This window comes from Electrona antarctica (genome assembly GCF_951216825.1).
Source record: "Electrona antarctica genome assembly, chromosome: 9".
In the NCBI taxonomy this organism is placed as follows: Eukaryota; Metazoa; Chordata; class Actinopteri; order Myctophiformes; family Myctophidae; genus Electrona; species Electrona antarctica.
The window spans coordinates 43,074,236-43,087,238 of NC_136790.1; the positions used below are offsets into that span (position 1 = coordinate 43,074,236).

Sequence of the window (13,003 nt, forward strand, 5' to 3'; positions counted from 1 at the left end):
ACATCTCAGAGCCAAAATTTTTACTTTTACTACACTACAATTATTTTAAAACTTTAGTTACTAGTTACTTTGGAGATTTTAATTTTGATTAGAAAACATACATTAACCCCTTCAACCCTATACATTTCGGCCATTTGAAAATAGCCGATCTACAAGCTCACGTTGCGACGCATTGTGCACTTTTAGATCTGCTATTTTCAATAGATTTTGTATAGGTTAAATTTTTTAACTTGTGAAATGGTGAATTCTGCACAATGAGTACTTTTAGTACTCATTTACTCTTTTAGTAGTATATTTTGATGCTGATACTTTTATATTTTTACTCAAGTACATTTTCAATTCCGTACTTTTACTTGTAACGAAGTAGTTCTAAATTACAGTATTGGTACTTTTACTTAAGTAAAACAATTGAGTACTTTTTCCACCACTGTTTATCACACGGATGAAGTTTTCTTTGTGCTGTTGTTCATTAGTCTCATTAGTCTCAGCTGTCAGATGTGACCAGATTTGACTGAGGGGCTGCTATCGTGCAGCCTCCAGCTTTTCACCAGGGGAGAGAAATGTATTTATTTTTTATCCAAAATGAGTTTATAGCACAGACAGACTCTTCACATACTAGAGCATGTCTGAAATAAATGTCAGAGCTGAAATTGACATGTACATTTGAAATAAATGCTTAAACATGTAGCTAGGTGTAATGTTAAGAGTCCAAAGAAGTGAACCTTACAAGCCTGTTTTCTCAACTCGCTGTTTTCTGCAAGACATTACTCTATAAGCCATATCTCCAAAACTGGTGGGTCAAACTGAACAACCAATGTCAATTTGAAGCTATGATTCCCTGCTTTCATATGACATGAAAAAAGGAAAATGAAAAAAAATCCAATTGCAGTCCCTCAGTAAAATGTGGTCACAGATGGTTCAACGAGAGCATTTATTCATTTTGATGTTTGAACAGATCAACGGAGAGACCGCCATAGTAGCTGTTGTCACACACACCAGTGGCGCTATCTTAGAGTATATATTAATAGAGACGGCACCGGGAGGAAGCCCTGAGGCGTATTGCAGCTCGAGCCAGCGCTGGGCCGTTGACTATCAATGCGCACGTTCATGTTATTGGGCCCATGACACGTGAACGCTATGTTTCATACGTGAACTCGCGCAAACGGCGCAATGATAGTCAACGGCCCAGCGCATTCATCTTATTGGGGCAATCCATCCCAGAATGCACTCTGTTCCTACCCGGAAGGAGGAGTGAAATCGCCTCATGCGCTTTTGAGCAACTTAATGCAAGTGGATGGGAGGAGAAATCCGGTGCCGTCTCTATTAATACATACTCTAAGGGCGCTATCAACGCAGTTTCATACATTTCCTGTGTTCCTGCACTTTAACCTTTTTTCTTCTTCTTTTTTCTTTCTATCAAGACAAACTCTATAAACAAAAAAGATCAACTTTTTTTTTCACAAAACCAAAAAAAAGAAAAGAAAATGAAAATGCATGATTACAATATAAGGACAGGAAAAAACAAAACAATTAAATAGCTACATATCATTAACAAATTAATTGTTCCTCATCAAAAAATACCTACGATTTTTTTTCTCTGTACATTCGTTACGCACAGCGTAATGATGGTCTTATAGTTACCTATTATTAAAAAAAACGTTTTTATTTTTAATTAAGTGATTTTCCTACAGTGTGTAGGGAAGTATGTGTGCCGAAGCAGAGAGAGAGAGAGAGCCTTCTACCTACAGGGCGGTAGTGAAATGATAATAAAAATGCATAATAAAATAAAAAACCTCACGACACAAAGCCCCTTTCCCTCTTTATCATTTCCTCATGTGTTACTAATTACATCTAATCTCAATCAGGGAGGTTTAGAAAGGGGGGGGCGGGGGAATAGCATGTGAACTCCCCCCTCCTCTCCTCACTTAAAAGTGGAGATAGCGCGCAAACTGTTGAATTAGGCTACTTATTTAAACAAGATGCTATTATGTTATACCATGGTGTTACAGACCGATAAATGGCAGATCACGTCTTGAGCTTGTAAAAACGTGTTACTTTTGGCCCCACGTACGTTGCCATCGTACGACAAAAGTATTAAATCGGTGCTTAACTCGGGATACTGGCAGGTGCTGTTACAATTCCTCAGTCGACTGGCAGGTGGGTGATGCGCGGAATTCACAATGCCAGAAAAATCAGTTGATGGTGGAATATTGAATGTATGGACATTCTAATAGCCAGCTAGAACTCGGCGCCTTCTCGACAGAGCTTGGGACGTGTTCTGGCATGCCATCGAGGCAAATAGCTATACTTGCATATTCCATACATGCTTTATGTCTTAAAAGTATAAGCAGTTACATAACTGAGGTCATATTAATCACTAGAGCCCGGACATAATTATGTTATTAATCACAATGAGTAGCTAAATGTGAAAGTTGTGGCAGTCATGTCCAATTAACCATTCCACCAATGGCTATGGAGAACGGAGCAATGAAAAAAGAAAAGAAAAGCAACGTGACTTTCAGAGCATTGGATTTGTCCCCAGCCATTCTACATTATGAGTTGGATTTGTCCCCAGCCATTCTACATTATGAGTTGGATTTGTCCACAGCCATTCTACATTATGAGTTGGATTTGTCCCCAGCCATTCTACATTATGAGTTGGATTTGTCCACAGCCATTCTACATTATGAGTTGGATTTGTCCACAGCCATTCTACATTATGAGTTGGATTTGTCCCCAGCCATTCTACATTATGAGTTAATGCAGCCATTCTACATTATGAGTTAATGCAGCCATTCTACATTATGAGTTAATGCAGCCATTCTACATTATGAGTTAATGCAGCCATTCTACATTATGAGTTTCTCAAAGTGTTTGAAGTCAAATACTTGATTGTTGTGTTATAATGCAACGATGATTAAAAAAAACTCTATGTCCAATCTTATTGATTCATAAAACCAACAAACAAAGCAAAATTGCACACTTTGTAATTCTAGGCAACTCAATGTAGCTAGCTGGTGGAACAAGCACAAAACCATTAAGAAACTTAGTTAGTAGCTGGGTGTGTGGATATGGTGATATATATATAGTCATAGTGTGTGTATGAAGCCTGTACAGCGTCCCCTACAGGAGGAATGAATGTATGCCACCTTGATACAGGCTCCTGTGTCGAGTATCATTAAATTATTTCCCTCTGCTGCAGCAGCCTAGCTTAACTGCATCAACAACACAATGTTGTTCAGAGGGAGAAAACATTGCAATACAAAATAGTTCTGGACACCCAAGGCAAGTACAAAGCAAGTCAATTGCCGAAGGCCCTATAAGTGGAGTCGGGTATGCGATGTCACAACCGAAAACGAGTTGCTTGAAAAACTAGAAATCTTAAAAAGATGTCAACGATGTCTTTTTTTCTTTTTTGACTGACGTAAACTGCATTTTAGTGGAAACAATAATTGATCATTCTTGGCGATTGTTTAACCGCCTGGTGTTCCAAAATGTGGACATTCACATACCCGAAATTACACTTAAGAGACGAGACCCAGCTTCCCCAAAAGGCATCTTAGCATTGTGACTTTACAATGGAATGTGGGCGGCTTTTTGCAGAATACAACCGACATGGAAATGTTAGCCTGCTAGCCCACTAGCTACAATTTGACTGATTTGGCTGAAGGATGTGGTTTAGCACAGAGCTAAACCAAACATCCGACCTAAAAGGACTCGTTCCTACAATCCTTCAGTTCCATATTTAGCCAAGATCCTCTTTGGGGGAAACCAGTCCCCGAGTGCCTGTCTGGGTGTCTCAGCTCAGTCATGCAGAAGGTTTATGTAGCATCCTGTACCACTCGATGGATCAACATCTTATTAAGAAACGTTTTCCCAAAAGCCACCATAACACCAAGTGTGATGATGGTTTGCCCCGACGGCAAAACAAACCCCTGTGTGCCACGGTGGTGGGTTATTTTAACAGAGCCTGTCCGGAGGCTGTCCCACTATAGCTGTCTGTTACCATACTGAGATTACTGAAAAAACAGAAAAAATACAAAATAATAATAATAATAACAATAATAATAATATGGAGTACAACTGACCCAGCAGTGAGTGTATAGTGTCTACGACTGTTACTGACAACAACAGAAAAGAACTAACATCTGAATCAAAGGCTAGTAGTAGTAAGATTGAAATGCCTAAAAATAAAAAACACAAATAGATACCAGCTATTAAAAAAAACAAAAAAAAGAAACATGCATCTGTTAAAGCACTAGTTTACCCATCAAGCCTTCTAGAAAAAAAAGAATTATAAAATAAAATAAAATCTATCAAACCACAGTGTGTAGGAGAGGGAAGGAAGGAAACAGGGGGGTAGGAGACATATTATGAACCAAATATAATTACAACAAACACGCGTGTTCAAAGAGTGAAACATAAACACACACGCGCGCGCACACGCACACACACACACACACACAAAGGAGTGTTTGAAGAAAAGAGATTTGAGTGATGTTCTCTCTCTCTCTCCCCTGGTTTGAGAGACTAGACCTTTCAAACCACAAGGTGACATGCAACATCACCCGCGTCCTATCATCACTGCCAGCCGTTAAGCCCTCCAAACACATCAAAGCACCGTTACCCCCGCCCAACCCCCGGCACACTGGAGCTTGCACAGCTGGCTATTTTTGTTTTTTTCGCAACTTTGTTTTGTTTTATACTTTTGGATTTCGTAATCTTTTCCCAACGTGATATATCCCTATACCGTATCCCTCGACACCCTAATTTATCTGTATATAAAGTATAACATAATGCTTAAAACACCAAAAGGGGTTCCCGTCCTGAATGGGGTAATTCTTTATTTTTCCAATAATGTCCACTGACCAGACATGCCAATTGTTCCAGCGAGTCATCATGGCTAATGTTATTTCTATTGGGCCCAAAGAAAAAAACTAAACTGCAATGGAACTAGGCCTTAATTCCTGTGAAATCAGCTGCGTCAGCTCCAGTGTGTGCGAGGCCAGATTACATAAGGTTCCAACAGAGTTCAACCCTCGCTCGGCAACAAGTAGTGCCGAATCAGACCATATTCCCTTCGCTTTATGTAGACTCGTACGGTACGGAGCAGCACCAACCAGCAGTGGTGGAAAGCAACTAGAGCACATTTACTTAACCCGTTTAGGCCTGACGTCGACATTTAAAAAATTTCTTCTAAATCCTGACAGTTTTCTGAAATACCTCATGTGCTCAGGATTTCATGTCAAAGGACCCCCAAACATGATCTGGCCACTGACCCCCATCTGAAAATATGTTGTTCCCCAGTAGCAAAGATTTGAGTTAAAAACGTTCACTCTGAAAGAATAGATTCAAAGATTTGTGCCGCATTTTGAGCTTGTAGATCTGCTATTTTTCCATAGCTAAAGTATAACATAATGCTTAAAACACCAAAAGGCGTTCCCACCCAAAATGGGTTAAGTACAATATTGAGGTATTTGTACTGTACTTCCACTTCTACTGCCACCACATCTCGGTATCCAAACCTTCACCACCACTACATTCATTTGAAAACTTCAGTTAGTACTGTAGTTATAGCCTACTTTGTGGGTTTTGATTATTTACCGTACTTTTACTTAATTAAACAATTTTAGTACTTTCCCCCCCCCCCCACCACTGCATGCCAACCAGGACACGAGTTACACAGGGGAGAGTGAGAGAGAACGGGAGCAGTGGCTGAGAGAGAGAGAGAGAGAATATTAAACAGGATAAAAATAGAGGAGTGATCATAAAATGGCTTTTGTTCTTTCGTCTTTCCAAGAGGGGGCGAGATAAGGTCTGCATCCGAGGTTTCTTTGGTAGCACAGTTAGGTGGGTTGTAACGACGTTCTCCATCTCCGTAGTTGTCATAATAATAATAATAATAATAATAATAACAACAATAACAATGTGTTTTTCACGTTGCTTTCCTTTCAAATATCGGGCGTCTCATAATGCAAAAGGCAGTACACAAAACTTGGGGAGAAAAGAAAGAAAGAAAGAAAAGAAAGAAAGAAAATATAAAGTTAAAATAACAAAACGAAAGTTTAAAAAAACGACTCTCCTTCGTCGCTCCAGGTTTTAAACTTTTTTTTTTATATGTACACGGTTTTAACGGACAACTAGTTCAGCTCCAAGCTCGGCATGCAGGGTCCATTGTGGAGCCAAGTCCCAACAAGTCCGACACATCCCCCCTTTATTTAAAACCACACAACCTTCCACCAACGTTATAGAACTGGACCTTATAGCTAATATAAGTACGTTATAGTGTCAGCTACGCACACAAAAAACCCGGCAGAAAGCGTCCCCGCTTCATGTGGAGCGGTAGATGGGGGTGGGGGGGAGAGGAAACGCTGTCCTGTTTGTTAATTATTGCTTTCATTGATCCTCTAAGCGACTGCCTCAAGTTTAGAGTTTTTTTTTTTTGTCATGTGGTTTTGGGAGACCAGCCGGCGAGCAGGCCGCCCGGCCCGGCCCGGCCGCTCCTCGAGGGCGTGGCTCCCCAAAAAAGAGCCAACCACAAAGGCTTGGTTGGGTGGGGGTCGTGGGGTAGGGGGGGTGGGGGGGGGGATCGACGACGGGGGAAGGTCAGACGGGGTGCACGGCGCCGCGTGGGACGGGGGTGTGGGTGGTTTGAAGTGGGCGGGGTTATTATAATCCAATCTAAATCCCTCCCTCCTCCTTCAGGAGACGACGGACGGCGAGGAGTGGTTGTTGTGGTTGTTGTTGTTGTTGACCGTCATGTGACTGTCGGGGGAGGAGTTTGGGCTGCTCCTCTGGGACGAGGAGGAGGAGAAGGAGGGGCTCCTCCGGTCCTTGTTGTTCTTGATCTGCAGCCAGGTCTCGCCCAGCGCCTTGGCGAAGTGGTCGTCCACGGAGCCCGTGATGGACACCGAGTTGGTGCCGGTGCCGGCCCCCGCGGCGGCGGCGGTGGGCTCCACCGGGGAGGAGGCGGCGGAGGCCGCGGGCTCCTTGTAGTTCTTCCCCAGGCTGCGGCGGAAGTGCTCCTCGATCACCGGGTCCACACACGCCGTTGTGTTGTTGGCTGCGTGGCGGGGGCGGGGGGGAGAGGAGAGAGGAGAGGGTTACGACATTACGTTATATATTTATATATACAGGGAGGTGCACACACAGACATCAAACTTCAAAGGGGGCTTCAGCCCCTGCCCTTTTACCCCGTCTGTAAAACAACTGCCCTTTCCAGACCACGAATGCAGCGTTTACTGCAATACGGTGAAATAAATGCAAATGCCCACTACTCTCCTTTCCAAGTCTCCTGAACTTGAACACAGTATTTTGCGTTGAACAATTCTCAGGAGGAGAGAGAGGAGAGGGTTACGACATTACGTTACATATTTATAAAACCACCCCTGTGTGTATCTTGATAGGGCTGAACCCTACAGGGAGGTCACAATCTTTTCATTTGAAAATGACGTGATCATCGGCCTGATTTACGATCATGTCAGATCGAATCGGGAGGGACAACCCTAGCCGTCACGATTTACACATCTTGATTGACAATTATATTGTCACACAAATAATAATTGCGATCAATGTTTTAATTGTGTTTTTGGCGTTGAGCACGTCGGGAACATAATGAATACATGTCATTTCTGTTTGGCTTTTAGGGTTCGTAAAAATGAATTGTGGAAATAGCCGATCTACAAGCTGTGACACGGTTTGAGCTTGAAGATCGGCTATTTTCACGATAAAGGAAAAGAAAGATTATGATTATGGCATAATTGCCATTAGACAATCATGAAATAATTGTGACAGGCCGTGGGTCTGATTGTTATACATATTGTTACATACAGTACTCGTTGCAAATCAGTATAGGCCGCTTCCGGAAACCATTTAGTCTCTTCTCTAACATACATCAATTCTAAAAGTAAGCATGGTGTAGTAGAAGAAACAAAAGCATAATTGGCTCTGACACTAATCTTTGTCTATGCCGTTTGAAGTTCCATGCTTAATCACGATGAGGTCATGAGAATCATGACCTCAAGTTATCAAACCACCGGATCTGCAAGCCCACAACACATAGTGCTGCGACGTGCCGTGAGCTTGCAAATCGGCCTTTTCGGCTCACGACACCCTAAGCATAACTCTGTATTTCTTTTGGTAATACTATAGTTTGGCAGTATATCAAGCACATTAAGTCTGTTCTGTGCTGTTGGAACTACCCAGTGGTGGAAAAAGTACTCAATTATTTTACCTAAGTAAAAGTCCCAATACTGCAATTTAGAACTACTTCATTACAAGTAAAAGTACGGAATTGAAAATGTACTTGAGTAAAAGTACAAGTATCGGCATCAAAATGTACTTAAAGTACTAAAAGTAAAATAATGTCCCATTTCACAAGTTTAAAATATGTACAAAATCTATTGAAAATAACAGATCTACATTGCGACACATTGTGAGCTTGTAGATCGGCTATTTTCAAATGGCCGAAATGTATAGGGTTGAAGTGGTTAATGTATGTTTTCAAATCAAAATTAAAATCTCCAAAGTAACCAGTAACTAAAGTTTTCAAATTATTGTAGTGGAGTAAAAGTTTTAAAAAAAAATGGCTCTGAGATGTAGTGGAGTGGAAGTAAAAGTATTGGAAATTGGAAATACTCAAGTAAAGTACAAATACCTCAAAATTGTACTTAAGTACAGTACTTAAGTAAAAGTACTTTCCACCACTGGAACTACCACCACCATGTGGCTGTGGCTGAACGATGAAACAAAGACAAGTGTAAAACATGGGGAAATAAAGGGGGATTTCTAACCCCGCTTCTCATTAGCGTTGTGTTACGTAAGTCTGTTTTCCAAGTCCTGAACACAGCGGTGTGTTTTCTCTGGAGCAGATGCATGTTCCTGAGAGTGTTCCCCACACGGTTCTAGTGGTCATCTGTGTTTCACATGGAAAACCACAGCATTTGAAACTGGTGATAATTCTGCATAAAGTAAAAGATGATTTATTTTCCTTTCTTTTTTATTTTTACTAGAATTATTAACCCATTTAGACCCCGAGACCAAAATCTACAAATTTCTTCTAAATCTTGAAAAAAACCTATAGTTTCTATGTCAGTGGTGCTCAAACCTTTTCCTAATTATACCTAACTATAAACTAATTATAAAAATTGTTTATTGTCATGATTTGTCAACTCCGCTGTTGGCTTTGTCCGAGGCTTACAGGTCTTTAAAATTAAAGGGGAATTTCTTCCTAACCGTTTTTTTTTACAAAATCATGTTGATAATATGTAATATGTAATATGTATATTGACCAAAAATAAAAAAATAAAAAAAACATATAGGATGCTGGTCTTTTAAGAAAAGCGTAGAAGGGGTCTAACGTCAGCACACGTAGAACAGGAAGAGTGCAGCAACAACACTGCATGGACTAACCCAGGGGTTCTCAACCCGTGGGTCGCGACCCCTCGGGGGGTCGCCAAATTATTTTGGGGGGTCCCCAAATTATTTTCAAAAAAAGAAAAGAAAAGGTTTTTTTTTTTTTTTTTAACTGAATGGCTGAAAAAGGGAAATGAAGAGTTTACATATAGTACACATAGTACATGCATACACCTTCCCTAATGTATATTTGGTTTCAGTATATATTAATCGTGTATTGTCTCTATTATTAAGGTTATTGTAGCAGTCAATTTATATTGGGGGTCGGGAGGGGGCGGGGCGGGGGTCCCAAGACATTGCCAAAGCATTTCCGGGGGTCCCCGGCCAAAAACGTTGAGAACCCCTGGACTAACCTGTCATATCATCTACAACAGATGTAAACAAAAACTAAAACAAATCGCGCGATTGAATAAGATTTCTAGCGGTTGATCCACTAATTTGGTATGGAACGCTCGCCATGTTTTTTGTTTTTTTCAATGACGAATGGATACGTGTCTTCATATACGGTAAGAAAACAGCTTGTGCGAAACTCTCCTTTAATACTTTTGGAAACGTCTATATGGGGAAACTGCTCTCGTTGTTCTGAAAGGGGGCGTGCCCAAAAGGTAGCTCACGATCTACCAGTAGATCACATGACATGGCCCTAAATATTAACTAGAAAAGTCGCAATTTTTTGAAAAATTGCAAAGTGTGGTTGCCGCAGTCGCTTACATAGGCCCCTCCCACTAATATTGTCAGCCAATTAGAATGTCACGTTAACCCCTTTATAAACTATTGTAAAACATAGGTTGGTTACGTAACCACCAACAACAACCAATTAGCTACTACACACGTTATGCAAAGCTCGGCCAATCACAGCAGAAGGTAGGTATAGGTTACTCCGGAAGAAGGAAAATGAAAAAGTGTGACAATAACTATAGTGTGTTTTCCCTTTGGGCAAACACACTAAATTAAAATATTGATTTACATCAAAAAGGGCCTGTTGTCTGTCACGTAAATGGTCGATAGCGTGACGTTAGGCCATGACGTCACGTCACCCTATAAAGTATGGCGCACAGAAGCAATGAACAACAATATTACAGGTAAATAAATATCTCATACGATAAGTATGGGGCGGGGTCTGGAACAACATATTCTCAGATGGGGGTCGGCGGCCAAATACTGGGGGTCCTTGACATGAAAATGGTTGAGCACCACTGATATAGAAACATAGATTTAGAAGACATTTGTAGAGTCGAGCTCAGGTCTAATTCCAAACGTCTACCCCTACCTATAGCCCATTCTCCCCCTCTATTTCCCATTCCAAACGTCTACCCCTACCTATAGCCCATTTCGCCCCCTCTATTTCCCATTCCAAGTGCATTTGTCTCATTATGCAACGCCAGCGCCGCTATTCCAAAGCCCCCTCAGGTACATATTGAAAGTATTCTCAGCAGGGGTATAGTATAGTATAGTATAGTATAGTATAGTATAGTATAGTATAGTATAGTATAGTATAGTATAGTAATTATTTTGGTGGGTAGATCTCGTTGAGCCGGTCATTTTGAAAGTAGCTCTCGAGTCATAAAAAAGTGTGGGCAGCACCCCTGCTCTGAAGCATTCCCAGAATATAGCGCCACCTGCAGTGTGTTCCGTTTTGAACGTACTGTTGTTGCTGCCGGCTCTCCTGAAGTTATTGGCGAGGCCTGAGCAGCCGTTGTGAGTCACCGGACAGTGGGACAGGTTACAGTTGCGGTTGTTGGCCGGAGCGCACGTGATCACCGATGGACGGTTCTGGAAGACACCCGCGCACGCACACACACACACACACACACACGCACACAAAGAGCTGTGAGTGCAGATCCACAACATCACAGAGCTCGAGTAAATTAAACTAATTAACTATCTAGAGAAACTGTTAATTTTTTTTAATTTTTTGCTAGTCGACATTTTTACTAGTCGACTAGTAAAAATGACTAGAAGTGAATGCCCTACTGCACGTTTGCATAAAAACAAGGACTGACCTGCTGTCGTTCCACGGGGCTGACGGCGGCGTGCACCGTGCCGTGCAGGGACTGCTGTGCTGCCGTGCTGCTGACGCTGCCGCCGCCGCCGCGCACGCCGCTGCTCTCCACCACGCTGTTCTTGGTGAGCGCCAGCGGCTGGTCCATGCTGGCCTGCAGGGCTGCCAGGTGGTGGTGGCTGTGGTGATGGTGGTGGTGGTTGTGGTGGTTGTGGTGGTTGTGGTGGTGGCTGTACAGGTGGTTGGCATGGACCCCGCCCCCTAGTAGGGGCCCGCCCCCGCCGCCGGGCGCCACCGCCCGCTCGATGGGGCTCCGGCGGTCCTTGGCGGCCGCGATGCCGCTGCGGTAATCTCCGTTGGGCTTCCTGCATGGCGGGGGAGGGGAGAGAGAGAGAGAGAGAGAGAGGGTAAGATTTAGCAATCGCTCTACAATGCACTCTATTAGTGGTTTTCTTTAAATATTTTTTCATCCCACGATTTTTTGCAACCCATTTTTTCACCCAGTGTCAATGTAATCCTGGGCGCTACACTTCCACTGTCAACACTCTAATTGTGTGTAAACTTCTTGTAAATTAAGTGATGCAGATGTTTAACAATCATTTAACTCTTGAGAGTGTAAAATGAAACCAAATGGACCCTTGGGTTCTCAAGAGATCTTAACTATGGTGGGAGCCGGGAGATCTATGAATCCAAAGGTCCATTTGGTTACCGGTCATTTAGCCGGGGACCACCTGGAACCCCCTGAAGGACCACTGGTGGTGGTCCCGGGACCACTGGTCCATTTATTTATTCATTTGTTTCCTATATATTTTGTCCATCTCCATCATTAAAAGCAGAAAAGCCCCCTAAAGAATCTTTAAAAAAAAAGAATCTAAATCATCGGTTTCACAATATCAACATGCACAGTATACAACGGTATTGCAGAAGCAATACGGTATACATATATCGCATTTCATCATTCCATGTATAACAGTATAAAGGGCATTTTTGTTTGGATTAAAGGATGACTAAAATAAAAAGTCTATGGACCAAACCATTTAACACAATGTGATATATGTGGCCTTGTGCGTAGCCCCCCCCCGCTGATCATTTGTAGAGACTTCTAATCTAGTCTCTTGATGAGGCCTGACCGCTCGGTGTGGCGACATATCGCTCCACAAACAGCAATCACGTTGTTCTGTGCTGCTTCAAGTGTGGCCTGCCAAAGTGTTTCAGTGTGTGTGCGTGCGTGCGTGCGTGTGTGTGTGTGTGTGTGTGCGCGTGTGTGTATGTGTGCGTGTATGTGTGTGCGTGTGTGTGTTTGACTGCTTTCCACCCTTCATGCCGCTACAATGCTCTCCCACAATTTGGGGCCCAGTTACAGGGGAGTGAGATTTACTGTACTCTCTCTCCCCCTCTTACGCTCCCTCTCTCTCTCTCTCTCTCTCTCTCTCTCTCTCTCTCTCTCTCTCTCTCTCTCTTATACTTCCATGATGGGCTTGCAACGTGCACGCGTATACGTGCAAACGCACGTACGGTACACGTGCATCATGCCGTGCAATGGTGGAAAGTGGTGGAAAGTAACTAAATACAATTACTTAAGTACTG

General features: G+C 42.5%; 1 protein-coding gene across 1 annotated transcript in view; it reads right to left on the bottom strand.

Moving 5' to 3' along the window:
- Positions 1-6,611: 6,611 nt before the first annotated feature.
- vgll4b (vestigial-like family member 4b) overlaps positions 6,612-13,003 on the bottom strand; it is a gene marked incomplete at its 5' end in the record, with an annotated part of 12,827 nt that continues 6,435 nt past the window's right edge. The window contains 3 exons of the mRNA XM_079510744.1: positions 6,612-7,063; positions 11,061-11,187; positions 11,418-11,781. Of these exons, the coding sequence (XP_079366870.1) occupies positions 6,702-7,063; positions 11,061-11,187; positions 11,418-11,781 (853 nt within the window). The 3' untranslated portion in view covers positions 6,612-6,701. The remainder of the gene's footprint in view (positions 7,064-11,060; positions 11,188-11,417; positions 11,782-13,003) is intronic.